Genomic DNA, 15,963 nt, shown 5'->3' with positions numbered 1-15,963 from the left:
GTTAAGGCTTGGGTTCAATAATAACCCATGTACTGAATACAAAGGCTTAAGAATAACTAGTAGGATGAGACACTTTTTAAAAATCTGATGATTATATATAATGTCCAAACCCATAGAATCCATGAAATCACATTACACTACTATTGGGCTATTGAATTCATTCCGTGGAATATTTTGAACCAGGTCAATTCAGGGGGATTGGTTTGAAAATAGTATTTAATGGATTTATGGGTTTGGACATTATATATAATCATTAGTTTTGAAAAGCATCTCATACACTCACACACACAATCAAAATATTCTTTTTCAGGTAAAAAACAACAAAAAATATTTTTTCCAAAAAAATAACTTCGCATTCATTTTTAGATTAACCTATCAAGACTTTCACCACCATCCAAACTATGGGCCAGAAACTATTTTCATGACATGGAGATACCATTATTAACACCACCACCACCACTAAAAATCCAAGATAATCCCCATTTTGAGTCAGATGTCTCACAAGAGTGGACAGATATGTTTCTTGAAAAATGTTTTGGAGTAGAGAATAGTTTATCACTCCCAAATATAGATGATTATTTCAATAATGTTAATAGTGATGTTGCAATAGCAAGTGCTTCATCAGGGGGTTTGGCTCAATCAACTACCTTTGAGCCCCAGAGTGTATCAGAGAATGACTATGCCTGGACTGATTGTCTCAGTCCTGATACACTCGAGGGTCTGTTGAGTGAGCCAGGAGATCTCAGGCGCAACATCCCCACTGTTGAACAAATTAGTGCGGGTCAAAAAATTCACGTAACGCCCCCTGCTATGCCCGAGTTTTATTTAACCAGCTCTGCCTTGCACAATGTATATGTTTATAGGGCTGAGTGTGGGGATACATTTATATCACTAACAGCAGGTAGTATCATGACGGATCCGGTAGACGCAGTGCACTCCTATGTCGCACAAAAAATTATTTATTCAAATGAAAAGGCGGATGAGGTGCATTCACGTTTTTTACATACTGAAATGTTGCCACTTCATCCGGACTTGCATAATTTTGAGGGTGTTTATATGGATTGGGTTGATAGGGTAGTAACAAAATTGGATAACTATATTGAGGTGGGTAGTGGGTTGGTGGTTTTATTTATTAATGTGGGTAAATTAAAAAAAAAATATTTTAAGAGGTGGGAGCGGGTAGTGGGACTATATGGGACTGTAAATGTCATTTAATAAACTGAAACTGTATTAGAAATAGTGCCGCCAACCACTAAGGGTAGAATGAAAAATATGCCACTTACTTCTTATATATTATGGCTCTTGTTAAATGCAGAGAGAATATGAGGGACTAGTAACTCCAATATGGGCCTGCTTGTATGCTGGGACAAGGCACCGCTTGGAATGATAGGTCGCTTGTATGGTGGGGGTACCGTCCGCTTCTTCTGCATACACCCATACTACTCGCACTGCAAATGCTTGGATTTATCTATACCCTCTCCCGCCCTCTTTTTCTCGAAGTCGTCCGATGAAAATTTTGAGATAACCATTTTGCTCATCATAGTTGTGAGGCCCAATAACTGCCTTTGGATATAAAATTACCCACAGTCCCAGGGGAAAGGTCTTTAAGTAATAAAAATTTGCCCATTTTTTTAGACGTGGTATTGGTTATTGTGAAGTATGTATACATTTTTGGTTGGGGGGGGGAAGTTTTTGCTGGTTTTTTTTCCAAAGGAGAATTTTCTGTTGGTAGGAAAGTTTTCAGGGGGTGAACTTGTCAGGGGAAATTATTTGCCAGAATTCCTATACAATTTTATTTTAAATGTCCTGCTTTCTCTTTTGCATCTCATTTTTGTGGGCGGAGTTGTGAAGGGTAATTGTCCGGAGTAAATTTTCACCTGGATTGAATCATCTAAAAGATATTTCCGTAGGGAGGGGGATTTCGCCGCGGATTTGGGGCCAGATTTCTTGGCATTACTTAAAAACGATCACAAATTAAATAAAAAAAACATACTTTTTCAACTGAAAGTAAGGAGCAACATTAAAACTTAAAACGAACAGAAATTATTACATTTATAAAGGAGATTGCCTTCTCCTCAACACCTCGCTCTTTACGCTAAAGTTTGAATTTTGTCCCAATTCTTCAAGAACGACTCCCGAAACACAAGGATCGTTTAATTAGAACAATAGGAAGTTTTTTTTAAAGTATTAAAAAACTTTAGTGTAAAGAGCGAGGTGTTGAGGAGGGGGCAATTCCCTTCATACACGTAGTAATTTCTGTTCGGTTTAAGCTTTAATGCTGCTCCTTACTTTCAGTTGGAAAAACTTAGTTTTTTTTAAAATTTAATTCTCATCAAGAGTCAGCTTAGCTCATAATGCCAGTTCGAATAAAAGGTAATTTTGGCTGGATTCCTTCTCTCATGTAAACAAAAGAATGGACCCGCTTGATTTCCCCATTCCACACTCTTCCCAGACATAAAAGATGCTACTAATACAATTGTATCCCAACTCTTCATATTTATGGAGTAATTAGGCCAATAAATTTTGCAATTATGAAATATCAACAACAAGTTATGATTGTACTATTATTGTAATTGTCTAATCTAGTTATAAACAAGAGTTGTGTGTATACTATTTTATGTTCCAGTGGTTTCCTGTAGTTACTTTGGTATTATTGATAGCAATATCGTTGAAATCAAAACATGAGTGAAGGAACACCAACAGTCACTGCATCATCAGCTTCTCAGGCTGTTGAAGAAAACACATCTGAAGAGAAGGTAATATTGTTTGCTTGTTTAATGTACATTCTAACTAACGTAATCAATGTGTCTACATTCTAGATGAAAAAAAAACGCTAAATTTTTTTTACGTGAGAAAAATTGATAAGTGATTGTAAAAACAAAAGTTTGTGTTCATTTGCATGGAAAAATTTAACATAAAATTTAACACCAAACATGGAACTAGTAAATTTAATATTTTGCACTCAAAATGTCAAATTTTTAGCAGTAACAACAGTATCTGGGCAACAGGCTTAGTTTCTACTTTAACCTTGAAGAATCAAGAGCATTTATGTGACTTACTTAGCTGAAGTTTTAAGACTTATCACAATTTGTTACTGAGCAATAAAATTGTAAAAATGTTCTCTCTCTTCTGATTATTGATCTTTTATTTTAAAAAAGAAAAACACTTTAGCCATAAATTTACATTTACTAAGGGACATTAAATGTACGAGCTAGTCTTCCCAAGTTTTGTTTAAAGGGCTCTCCTTCCCCCCCCCCCACCTTTTGGAGAAATGAAAAAGTGTACTTTGATTTGTGTTCAAAATATCCCATTTTTAGGGTTGAAATAAAATTGAAAAACAATTCTCTAATCTGCTTATTCCAAAAAGATAAGTGAAACAACCATGCAATTACACTAAAATGAAATATTCTTAATTCTGATTTCTCAAATAAAAATATTTTCAACGAATTTCTTAAAAAAAAAAAATCTTAAAAGACCAAATCTTTAAACGCTATAATAAGAAAACTAAAAAAAACGATAAATAAACAAAAATAAAACCAATGCAAAATAAAAAGCAGTTATGGGAACTTGTAAAGTTAATTGAATTTAAACAGTTTGTCCAAAATCAATATTTGAAAATTGAAAGAAATCACTGTTTCTGTAGTTAGGTATAATTATTTCTAATATTATGCACCCCTCCTTTTTATTCTAAAGCATGACACCTCAAGTGGGTTAAATTCTGGTACCTAAAAAGGAAAGGAATCAAAAACATGTTTCAGGCACCCAAATTTTCCATGAGAAGCAAAATGTAGTTCACTCTCTATACTTACTCTGCATTGGAAACTCTGGTACCTAAAAAGGAAATGAAGCAATAACATATTTCAGGCCCCCAAGTTCTCTATGACAAGCAAAATTTACTTTAAACTGGCACAATTTAACTCTCCATACTTACTCTGCATTGGCAACTCTGGTACCTAAATAGGAAATGAAGCAATAACATGTTTCAGGCGCCCAAATTCTCCATGACAATCAAAATGTACCCAAAACTGGGCACGAGTTCACTCTCCATGCTTACTCTGCATTGGCAACTCTGGTACCTAACAAGGAAATGAAGCAGTAACATGTTTCAGGCGCCCAAATTTTCCATGACAAGCAAAATGTACCCAAAACTGTGCACTAGTTCACTCTCCATACTTACTCTGTATTGGAAACTCTGGTACCTAAAAAGGAAATGAAGCAATAACATGTATAAGGCGCCCAAATTTTCCATGACAAGCAAAATGTACCCAGAACTGGGCACGAGTTCACTCTCCATAACTACTCTGCATTGGCAAGCTCACTGAGTTTACCGTGAATTGGCAAGCAAAAGCTATTTCACCCTTTTATGCCAAATCAGTGTTTGAGATTTACTTTTGCTAACCACCTAACTTTGGATTTCTATGTACTGGAGCCATCTTTTAGATTCCCAAAGAACTTCTGCTGGTTTTCTTTAGGCTGTCATCCTCCATTCAACGTGCAAAAATGCCCATTCTTGTCAAAAGATGGTTTAGTTTTGAATTTCTAGGTGGATTATGGTTTTCCTTAAAGGATAGTAAATCCTGAAATTCAGTACTTGCATGTCTTTTCTAAAGCTTGTCAATATTTTCAGTCGAAAATTCACCACTTCGGTATACCCACTTTTTCTCAGATCCAATAGCCCTGTTTCTCCTTTAAAGATGATAATTTAAAGTGTTGTGACCCATTTGCAAAAGCTATAGTTGTGAGAATTTTAATGATTTAGCTTCATTTTATCTCCACATTTACGGATTCTAATAAAAATTTGTTGTTTCATGGGGAATTGAAACCAAGACGATGCGTAGCATACAATTCACTAATGTTTTGTGGTCCCTTTGACAAAATCCCTTTTTTGGCTAATACTCCATGACCCCTTTTGTTGCAACTGTTGTTGGGTGGATTTTCTGAAACACAAATATAAGTGCAGAAGGGCTGAAAATTATTGGGAAATAATACATATTCCTTAGATTTATTTTTTCTTAACTATACTCCTCTTTCTCCTTAAGAGTAGACAAAAACATGATGACTGGAAATATGGGATTTTTTAGCCCTTTTCTTATTGGACCGTAGATATCTTTAAATCAAGTCCCAGCGCGTTTGACACTTATGGCACCTGCATCTGAAGCTTGTGTATGTATGGACAATGTGTCAATTTCTTCCTTAGGATCGTCGCCATTTTTAATAAAACATCATTTTCGTTTTGTGATGAGAGTTTGATGGTCCTAAAGCTTTCGGGGACTTGTAACAGTGCCGTCAATTCACGAAAATGTTGGACTAGGGTAAATGTGTTTTTCTAGGGGAGGGGGCAATTTTGCCGTTTTGTTTCATTCTTTCTGTGAAATACAAAAAAAAAGGCATTTTTTCCATGACAGTGGAAAAAAAAGGTGCTTTTAAAATCTAGGGGTGGCTGCAGGTCCCCTTCCCTGCCCCCTCTAATTGACGCCACTATTTTCTTTCCTGGTGTTACCGCTTCAGAATACTCGGTTCACTTTGGAAATTAAAAGAGTTCCCTTTTAAGAGTCAAAAGTGATAGAGCGCATTAATTTGCACTTTGCTGAAAACAAAACACACATTGAATTTTTTCACTTTTTTTTACTTTAATAAATAAAAAATTCTTGAAACTTTAAGGATCAAATATCAGTATATGTATATTTAACTGACAATTTTGTTTTGGTTTTATGCTAAGAAGATTATTTGACTTTATTTCTGCTCAGTTTTGGTGTAATGGAGCTCTACTTTTCTTTTAAAAACTTGTTTTGTGGACAAATTTTTTAAATTAATCCTCTATAAAAGTCAAGGATTAGCGTTAAATACGATATACTAGAATTTTACCAACTACACAAATTAATTTAATTGTTCCTATTGTTACAGTGAAAAAACTTGCCAAGCTTTGCCAGACGCTAGATGGCGTTGAGTTTTTTTTTTTTACACTAGCGCCACTTCCCACTCTTGCAAGTTACTCATAGTCTTTGGTCCTTCCTGTGACATATTTAATGGCACTAGGCCATTGAAAACATTGAGCCTCATACGTCATTAATCAACCATATACCTTGGTTCTCTCCCTAGAGTTGTGTCTCTTGCACTTCCTTTGAAAGGGATCAACAGAAGGGTTTTCTGGATTATATCGCTCTTGAGCCCATTATAAATGGAGTTACACTGTTTTATAAACCTATCCTTCAAGTATTAGGTGGTATGTCTCCTCTTGTAGGTAATCTTATATTAACGTGTTTCTGTGTTTTTCGTGTCCCTCGCACGGCATTATTTAAATATACGGTAGTTTAGTACTTTATTTGTAATCTGATACTGTTTTTAACTTTGTATATTTTTATACCTAGAGTATCTTGTAGAATGTATATTCTAAAAAAATATTTCTGATCCGACACTCTAAAACAGACTTGTGTTTCTGATCAGAGGTGAATAATGTGTTCCTCTTGCCGGCAAAATTGTATTTGAATAAATAAAAGTATGCTTGTCATGCACTGTAATGTACTACACTAGCTAAAAATTCATACTATTCTTGTTGCTATCTAACGTCACTGTTAACAAAAAAGGAGAAAGTCTTCTTCTCTATTTCTCTCACTCTCTCTCTTCTTCCGTTTCTATTTTTGTCTCTTGCATAACTATCATAGAATCCTAACACAAAAAAAGATGTTCTAGATCTTTGAATGTAGGATTTTTTCTTCCTTATTTCATAGGTTGACCCCAAAGAAGTCCTCCAGAGAGAAGAAGAAAAATTGAAAGCTAAGCTACCACAACTTCCCAACAGACCTGGTGGTCATTCCGCATTCCTTCAAAAGAGATTAGCTAAAGGGGTAAGTCAGTATATAGCTTAACATTTTATTAGTTAATTAGCCTTTTCGTTTTAATAATATTGCTAATAATATTTTTTTATTCAAAGCAGAGATCAAGCAATCTCGGGACCAGGATCTCTGCAACTCCAATGGTTTGATACTGACAGTTTAGTAAGTAAAAGTTATTAAACAAAAGTATAAAAAAAACAATTAAGTGAGTCCACATCTGCGTATAGTGAGGGGTAAATCTTTTCCTTGAGGTTGGTCCGAATGAATTCTCAGTCTTGAGAAACTGAAATATTGTTGCCTCAAAAGTACTTCCGTGTTTTCAATTCCAACCTCTCTCCTTGAGGGCTCTTTTCAATCCTCCTCGCCCTCTTAATATTGATAATTTTTGCTAGCGTGAGAAAGTCTTTTATTAAGTTTCCTTCGCTGTAAGCCGTGTATAACTCCACTGAAAGAAAAGTTGATCAAATTCCATGTCAGCTTTGACTATTTTTGCATTCTACAGTATAGCTGAACATCTCCAAAATTGAAAAGGGGAGGGGGCCAAGAGTAGTCGTTTTAAACGTAGGGGAGGGCTCTGCAATATAAAAAATAAGTGTATGGTCACCTGCGCCAGGGAGGGTCTTTTGGACTGCCCTCGGGAGAAATGCTTACTATTCTTCTTCTCTCTATCTTGATATATCTAAATTGATGTCTGCCAGATTTCAGGTAAGAAGAGGTGTTCGCTGCAGTCCTAGCTAGAGTGATTTCATTCGCCAGAAAATTGTAGACAGAAAAATTTAGCTTTATTCGATGATCTGTTTGTACGTGGAATAAGCTCCATGCAAAAGTAAGGGGACTGTCATTGGATTCACTTAAAATGAGATGTGACTAGTTTGTGTGGAAACATCGACTTTTTCGGAGGCTAGAAGCAGCATATCAGAAATTTAATCACTATACTGCAGCAACATGCTGGTATAGAAGCAAAAGATTTGAATCAGCCTGAAGAAGTAAAATAGATTTTCATCTGTTCTTTGTCAAAACATAAGCATGACTCATAGAGTTTTGTACATGGTTCAAAAACGTAGTCATAAGTCTCCCAATATCCATAGATTTTTTTTAGGTGGCCATTCTTCCCAGGGAAATTCCTCCCCTGGTTGCAAACAAATTAATGTAAACCGCGCTATTTTCTTTGCTGTTTTTTCATTTATTATTTTTGACTATTTTGTGTAATTTAAAAATAAGCTGATGTGTGTTTAACGCTTAGAGGTTTGTTTTTTTACAAAGGGCTGCAAGGTATTGAACCAGATATCAATAATCTTCATACATTTTTCTTACTGTGTTTCAATGCAATTAGACTGGAAAGAATAAGTTTGAGATAAAATAGGCCTATCGATTTGATTAGACATTTGATGTTTTATTTGAATTTTAAATTTTTAGCTGAAAGTTGAGGTTACAAATCGTACAATACATGAGGCTTTATGGTAGGCTTTATGGCCCTTCATTGGATTTCTTACAATCGTAAGAAAGTTATTTTGCTCGTCGACCTAAAAAGGTTACCGATCACTGGTATGTCCCATAGAGAACGGTCACGATTTAACGGAGTATACAACTAGGCTTCCATGTCGAATTCCGTACTTAACTTATCTGGGGCTACCTTTTGGTGTGTTATGAAGAATATCCCCAACTCTTATAATTCAAGCTATCAAGGACAAACTTCGAAAGACTCATGGTATGCTTGTCAAAATAAAAGGGCAGTTTGATAAGAATTGCCCAGGAAGATTCTACAATGCAATGTTTGCGCCTCATATATTTTTCATTACACCGGTTTGGAAGTTTTTTTTTTTTTTTATCAAGACAGGACCGCTTGGAAACTATAGACAGTTTTTTAGATATTGTAAGTTTTTTCTTGACCTTTCCCTACGGGCCAGGAACATTTACGTCGCTAAGAAATACATAATTTTTGATATTATTATGACAATGGATTAACTATCGATTAGGTTCCAGGAATGTAAAGAACGTGTCGTTGATTTTCCTCTGATTTGTATCCGTGTTCACGTAGTTTTGATTCATCAGAGGTGTTAATTTCTTATTTCATATGTTGAAGTTTTGTTAAATGATAGTTTTTTTTCGTTTTGCTTGTTTGATATTTCTTTACTCAACATGTCGTATTTTCGTTTGGGTTTTTGTTTGTTTTACGGAGAAAAGATTTGATGCCATCGTGTCTCATAGATAAGATCCTTGTTCGGGCCAGGGCCTTAATTATTTATCAGATAGATGTTATTTCTATTTATTCAATTAATGAATTATATTTTTATAATTAATTAATTCCCTATCCGCTTATTCCTTACTTTTCCAGTTGAGAATTGTTTACGTCTGTAAGATTTGCTGAGGTTCGGAAATTCACAGCTACATAAAATTCACAATCCTGTATAATAGCACTCTTTATTTCTTTGTAAAGGGGGTAGAAACAAATTATTGTTATTGTGGCTAGAGTTTCTCAAAATAGAGCTCGGTTGATAACGGTGATATGACTCTAGATATCTCTACTTTTTAGAAATAATGTACAAAGACAATTTTGCAGTAGCTCTATAAATTATTTTATTTATATTATCGTTATTAGCACTAATGATATGATACATTGCCTGCTGAAAAGTATCATTTACCTGTATAATACTTTGAAAATAAACTGTATAGTAATCTGAATAGTACTTTTGATATATTGCTATAACCGTCTTACTGAAATACAAAAAATTACAGAATTTGAAAAAAGCGTGTCCCAAGGATGCTGGAAAATGCATTTTCTACCTACATTCAGAGATTTCCTTAAATCTTCAAAAAAAAAGAGATACCTTTCTTCTTCTTCAAAAAAAGAGATAACAGTTTATACGTCCTTTGATCCCATTGAGTCATCATTTGATTTCGATACGAGTACCCCGTGTCGTGTAAGCAAGAAAGGAAAGTGTTTTCTTTTCAAGATTAAATAAAAAAAACTTTTTCCACAAAATAATTTTTTCAAAGAAAAGTAAAGAACTCCATTAAACGAAAAATGAGCAAAAATAAAATCAAATAATCTAACAAGCGTGAAACTACACACAAATCAGCATCGATAAATAAATAAAACTGAAAACGAGCAGAAATGACAATAAATAACCGAGTCTAACTCAAAACGAGCAGAAATTAACATGAGTAAGGCTCAAAATGAGTAAGGGAGGGGGGGCTAGTTGCCCTACAATCACTTTCGACTATTAAAAAGGGCACTAGCCCTTTGAATTTCTAATTGAATGAGCCTTTTTTGAAGTTTCTACAACGCCTTCTATAAAAACCTTATATGCCCCTCGGGCAATTGGACTTAACTGAAAATATATGAATGTTTTTACTTTTATAACTCTAGTAAATCAAATAATATTAACATTTTAATTACTAAATATCAGTATATGTATATTAAACTGACAATGCACATTCATTTGTATTATTTTCAGTAAAGTGCAGTTTTTTCAGTTTCAGTACTTTAAATCTTTTCGTTTTTTTCAGACTTTATAGTTTGGCCTGCTATTTGTATGCTGGAGAAAAATTTTCAGCAATGTTTAACAACATACACCTTTTTAAAAATTTGGACACAAATAGTAGTGTTTAGTTTAGTTTCATACCTCCTCTAGTTGACCTGAAATAGAAAACTTGATACCATTTGCAAAAAAAAATGTTTACCCTCTTTGATAGCTTTGATACACTTGAACGACTTTGGTGTGGTTAAATTTTCAGTCCGTGAATAGCCCCGATGGTCTGATAATAATACCCTCAGTCGTTCTTGGGATACTGCTGAGATGCCCTATTGGGAATTAGCATTAACACAGTGCATTTTGATTTAATCTTAAGGTCACATTTAGTTTTTAAACATAATGGACAAATGGGAGGATGGGCGTGGGAGGGGGATTAGTTGCCCTCCAATCACTTTCGACCATTAAAAAGGGCATTAGCCAATTCTATTTTCAATCGAATGAGCCCTTTTCGAAGTTCCTACGACAACTTCGATACGAATTGCCCTGGTCTAAACAAACAAAAAATAATAATACATTGTACCAACATCAAACTCTACTATAAAAATGTCAAGCCTTCCAATCAATTTCGACTATGAAAAAGGGCACTAGCCCTTTCAATTTCCAATCGAATGAGCCCTTTTTGAGTTTTTAAGACAACGTTTTCTGTAAACACCTTATATGCCCCCAGTGTATAAATGACAACCCTTGCCCTGAGGGCTGTGAGGGGGTTGTCATCCTCAAAGACCTAATTTCCAGAACTTTTTAACTACGTTAAACAAAACGGCTATCTCAAATTTTGATTGGATGTGTTTGGGGAAATGGTGGGCGTGAGAGGGGCGTTACTTACTCTCCCATCATTTTCAACTATTAAAAAAGGCACTAGCCCTTTCAATTTCCAATCGAATGAGCCCTTTTGAAGTTTCTATGACAACGCTTTCAGTAAAAACCTTATATATCCAAGGGCATAACTTACAACCCGTGCCCTGAGGGCTGTGGGGGGGGGGGTTCATCCTCAAAGACCTAATTTTCAGAACTTCCAACTACGTTGAAGGAAATTGCAATCTCAAAAATTTGATTAGATGTGTTGGGGGAAATGTTGGGTGTGAGAGGGGGGTTAGTTGCCTTCCAATCACTTCCGACTATTAAAAAGGGCATTAGCCCTTTTAACTTCCAATCGAATAATCCCTTTCTGAAGTTTCTACGACAACGCTTTCTATAAAGACCTTTATGCCCCAGGGGCATAACTTACAACCCTTGACCTGAGGGCTTTGAGGGGGTTGTAATCGTCAAAGACATAATTTTTGGATTTTTCAACTACGTTGAAAAAAAAATGGTTGTCTCAAAATTTCGATTGGATATGTTTGGGAAAATGGTGGGCGTTAGAGGGAGGGTTACTTGCTCTCCAATCACTTTCGACTATTAAAAAGGGCACTAGCCATTTCAATTTCCAATCAAATGATTCCTTTTGAAATTTTCTGCGACAACGCTTTCTATAAAAAAAAAACTTATATGCCCCCAGGGTATAACTTACACCGCTTGCCCCTAGGGCTGTGGGGGGAGTGTTATCCTCAAAAACATAATTTCCGGACTTTTTAACTGCGTCGAATTAAATGGCTATCTAAAAATTTTGATTGGATGTGTTTGGGGAAATGGTGGGTGTGAGAGGGGTGTTAGTTATCATCCAGTCACTTTCGACTATTAAAAAGGGCACAAGCCCTTCTAATTTCCAATCAAATGAGCCGTTTTTGAAGTTTCTACAACATCACTATCTATAAAATCCTTATGTGCCCCCAGGGCATAACTAACAACCCTTGCCCCGATGGCTCTGAGGGGTTTATTATCCTCAAAGACGTAGTTTCTAAAACTTTTAACTACGATGCACAAAAGGGCTATCTAAAAATTGTGATTAGATGTGTTTGGGGAAAAGGTGGGTGTGAGAGGGCGGTTAGTTGCCCTTCAATCACTGTAGACTATTAAAAAGGGCACTAGCCCTTTGAAATTCCAATCGAATGAGCCTTTTTTGAAGTTTCTACGACAACGCTTTCTATAAAAACCTTATAGCCCCCGGCCATAACTTACAACCCTTGCCCTGAGGGCTGTGGGAGAATGTCCTCCTCAAAAACATAATTTCTATCTGGAAATCAACTACGCTGAACAAAATGGCTCTCTCAAAATTTTGATTGGATGTGTTTTGGGAAATGGTGGGCGTGGAAGGGGTGCTAGTTGCCTTCCAATCACTTTCGACTATTAAAAAGGGCACTAGCCACTCCAATTTCCAATCCAATGAGCCTTTTTCGAAGTTTCTACGACAACTCCTTCCATACGAACTGCCCTTGTATGGAAAACAAAAAAATTAATAATACATTGTTCCAACATCGTTCTTTACTTAGGCAGCGCGATTGCACTGCCTATGAAAGGAAAAGGTGCAGATTGTCATGTAAAAGCCGTCAAAAGCACAGAGCTTTTGTAGAAAGGAAAAGGTGTTAAGAAGTTTTTATCGCATGTGAAAACCTTTCGTGATGCACGTCGTCCTACCCAATACTAATGTAATAATTTTGTCAAAATTTAGTTTGGAATTTAGAAACTGCTATCCAATTGAATTTTTAACCGGTGTGGTGGTCATATTTGCAGATTCATATTTCTTCCGAAGATTGGGTAGACTTGTGAGGATAGAATGCCGTGCATACCTGTGATAATTATGTGGGGGTGATGTCCCCCTCCACCCAAAAAATATTATGTTAACGAAAAAAATGCCACATTTTTAGTTATACCCTTGGGTTTAAAAAAAATCGTTTAAATCCTTACAAAAAATGTATATGGAAATAGTTTAAAAAGTATTTTATCTGCCTCTAAATTATGTAAATGCGACGTTTACCCGTGTGTTTTGGGCGCAAAAATATGTGCGGGTAGGGAAATTGGTTCTGGCTCTGTATCAAAACTTGTGCTTTGTGAGAAATAATATTTTTGCCAAGGCTATGGGAGGCACTAATTTGTTTGAGGCGAAGCTGATGAAACGGAACATTTTCAACAGTTTTTATATTTGGGTTTTGCATTTTTTAAGAGGGGTTGTAATTGTCAAGTAGACGAGGATTTTATTTTTCTCTTTGTTGGTTTTCCCTTTGTGTTAGCAAATTCCGTCCTTTACAACAACCGTGAGTTTGTTATTTGCTTTTTGGTAACGTACGAGCACCGTGTACAAACACAAAGATCCAAGTGTCTAATTTGAAAGATGTACCATTTGGATTTGCTGCTTTTTAAGGTTTGCTATTCAATCTGTTTAACTCTCTTCTTTTTTAGCAAAAATATTTTGATTCCGGGGATTACAACATGGCTCGTCAAAGAGGCCCCTCCTCAACTGCCCCCAAATTTCAGCCAGCTCTTCAGCAACCAACTGGGGACACAATACCTACTCCAGAGTCGATACCATCAAGAAAAACTTCCATTCTTACAAGCAAAAGATCCGCACCACCCATCACAAACAATGAATAAGATAGCGCTAAAGCGTGACTTAAATCTGTTTTGTATAATTGTGGTGACTTGAATTTTTGAAATGTTAGAGGTATGGCAACTGTGTAGAGGCACAATTGAGATCGAACATTTGTCCTAGTTGCTCTTATTTATTGAATTAGTCATAGAATTAGAAAAGATAGAACACCAATTTGCAATGTACATCATAGAGAGCAGTGCTTCTAACGGTTTGCCTTCGGAGCTATTTTTCCTTCACAAATTAAGTGTTTGAATCTTGAAAAAATATCGTGTGAAGGTCTTATAAAAAATGAACAGTAAGAGTATTACATATCCTTGCAAAAGTTATTCTAAGCATTATACTGTCGCTTTCCAAGTTGATTTTGTTTCTTTTTAGCTTCAAATCCTGTTACCATTAACGCTGAAATCAATAATGCATCAATCCCTATATGTGGGAGGTAAAAATCTTTTTGTGACGGTAGCTTGCTAAGAAAGCTTTGATGTAAAAAAAATGCGACATTGCATTTTAGAGCCCGGTAATGAGAAAAGTGGGCAATGGGCATTGCCTTTCCTCATAAATTAAATATACTTTTGGTATCAGCCGAGCATACTACAATACCGTTTTTAAGATGGGCAGTTATATAAGCTATTAGTTAGTCATTGGAGTTAACTCTATATTTTATCATTTTTCTTTTATTTCATTTTTTTCTCGTAATTTATCATTTTTCTTTTATGTTGCAACTCCAGACTCCCTAGCAGACTCCATCCAACTGACTTTTGAATATCCTTTAATTCAGTATATGCAACTTCTTTTTTTTATGGAAAAGAATCCAAACCATCAAAATATAAAATAACGTAGTACAAATACTTTGCTCTCTTTTGTATTACAGCTTTGCGACCAGAAGTGGGTTCTTTGAGGTTTTATCTGTTCTACAGTCTAAACAGTATTAAGACCCCTACCTTGGCGTAAAAATCATGGCGATTAATAAAAGTAATTAATAAGAAAAGTGTATACTACCGTCATGAATTATGATTAAAAATGAATGATTTGGTTTGCTCTGGAGTAGTACATCTTTTAGCCTCAGAGTTTATATGCAAATACTTATAAATACATACTTAACATGCTGATTTAAACACAAAAAGTAAATCCTAGAGCATATCAAACATAATTCCAAGCTTTTATAGTTCTAGAAAGAACTGGGAGTTGTCACTTTAATCAGATCCTAAAGTTTTTTTTTGTTCTTTTTTAATCCTGCTGTACTCTAGAAACTGTACTGTGCAGCTCGGTGCTTAATACTAAAATTATATAGTCAACTATTTAAAAGGAGTGATAAAAATGATTATTCTAAAATTTCCTCTGAGCTATTTAAAAAGTGCTGCTCCGACTTCCCGAGTAGGACAACAACGTGTCAAAAATAAACTGAATAGCCCAGAAGTTTATCCTCGTTTGCTTTGCCCTCTGAGTAAAGCCTGGAGGCAGGTGCTTCTGTCTCTGCAAGCATTAGCTTTGAAAACCTGAGGGTTGAAACTCCACAGGAATTCCAACTTCTTTCAACTGTCTTTAATTCCCAGGAATTCCAAACTTTTGTGATCAGGATTATTATTCAAGATACTAGGACTGAACAAATCGGGTTTCCTTTTCATGTTAAATCTTAGGAGCTTGTAATATTTAATAGTATGGTCAGTTTTTTTATATTATGTATATATGACTATATTAATAAAAATGTAGCTTCATATGTCTGTTTTTCATGTTTACCCACTAATCTTGTCATGTAGCTTGCCAATAGAAAGTAAGCCTTTTCTGTGTACAAAATAATTAATTTAAATTTGTGAAAGTCAATCAAAAAGGAGACAAGTAGATCTGTCATCTCCAACCACAGCAGTTAGAGTTGCTTCGGAGTACAGCAAAGATGTATGTATGAGAAGAACTGCATCATTAGAAGTGCTCTGGAGGTCAAACCAAATGAAATGAATATTATAATTTAAAAGGAGTTGAAGTCAAAGATTCAGGAAGTTCAAATCTAAATGCAAAACGGTCAAGAGTAGTAGTTACTAAACTTTTGAGTGACTGAACAATCTTACAACTCATGGGAAGAAGCTCTATTTATTGGACTGTATTAATGGTTTACCTATGAATGTTATTAAATTTT

General features: G+C 35.3%; 1 protein-coding gene across 2 annotated transcripts in view; it reads left to right on the top strand.

The window, feature by feature from the left end:
- LOC148942805 (cAMP-regulated phosphoprotein 19-like) overlaps positions 1-15,544 on the top strand; it is a 24,028-nt gene extending 8,484 nt beyond the window's left edge. For both annotated transcript variants that reach the window (XM_089102213.1, XM_089102214.1), the window contains exons 2-4: positions 2,627-2,756; positions 6,729-6,845; positions 13,646-15,544. In XM_089102213.1, coding sequence (XP_088958339.1) covers positions 2,682-2,756; positions 6,729-6,845; positions 13,646-13,837 — 384 coding nt within the window. In that variant the 5' untranslated portion in view covers positions 2,627-2,681 and the 3' untranslated portion in view covers positions 13,838-15,544. The remainder of the gene's footprint in view (positions 1-2,626; positions 2,757-6,728; positions 6,846-13,645) is intronic.
- Positions 15,545-15,963: the final 419 nt, after the last annotated feature.

Source organism: Artemia sp. Qi Xiang Cuo, chromosome 16, assembly GCF_049724085.1.
Source record: "Artemia sp. Qi Xiang Cuo chromosome 16, ASM4972408v1, whole genome shotgun sequence".
Classification (NCBI taxonomy): Eukaryota; Metazoa; Arthropoda; class Branchiopoda; order Anostraca; family Artemiidae; genus Artemia; species Artemia sp. Qi Xiang Cuo.
Note: the sequence above shows the minus strand (reverse complement) of the source record. Positions and strands in the feature narration are given on the sequence as shown.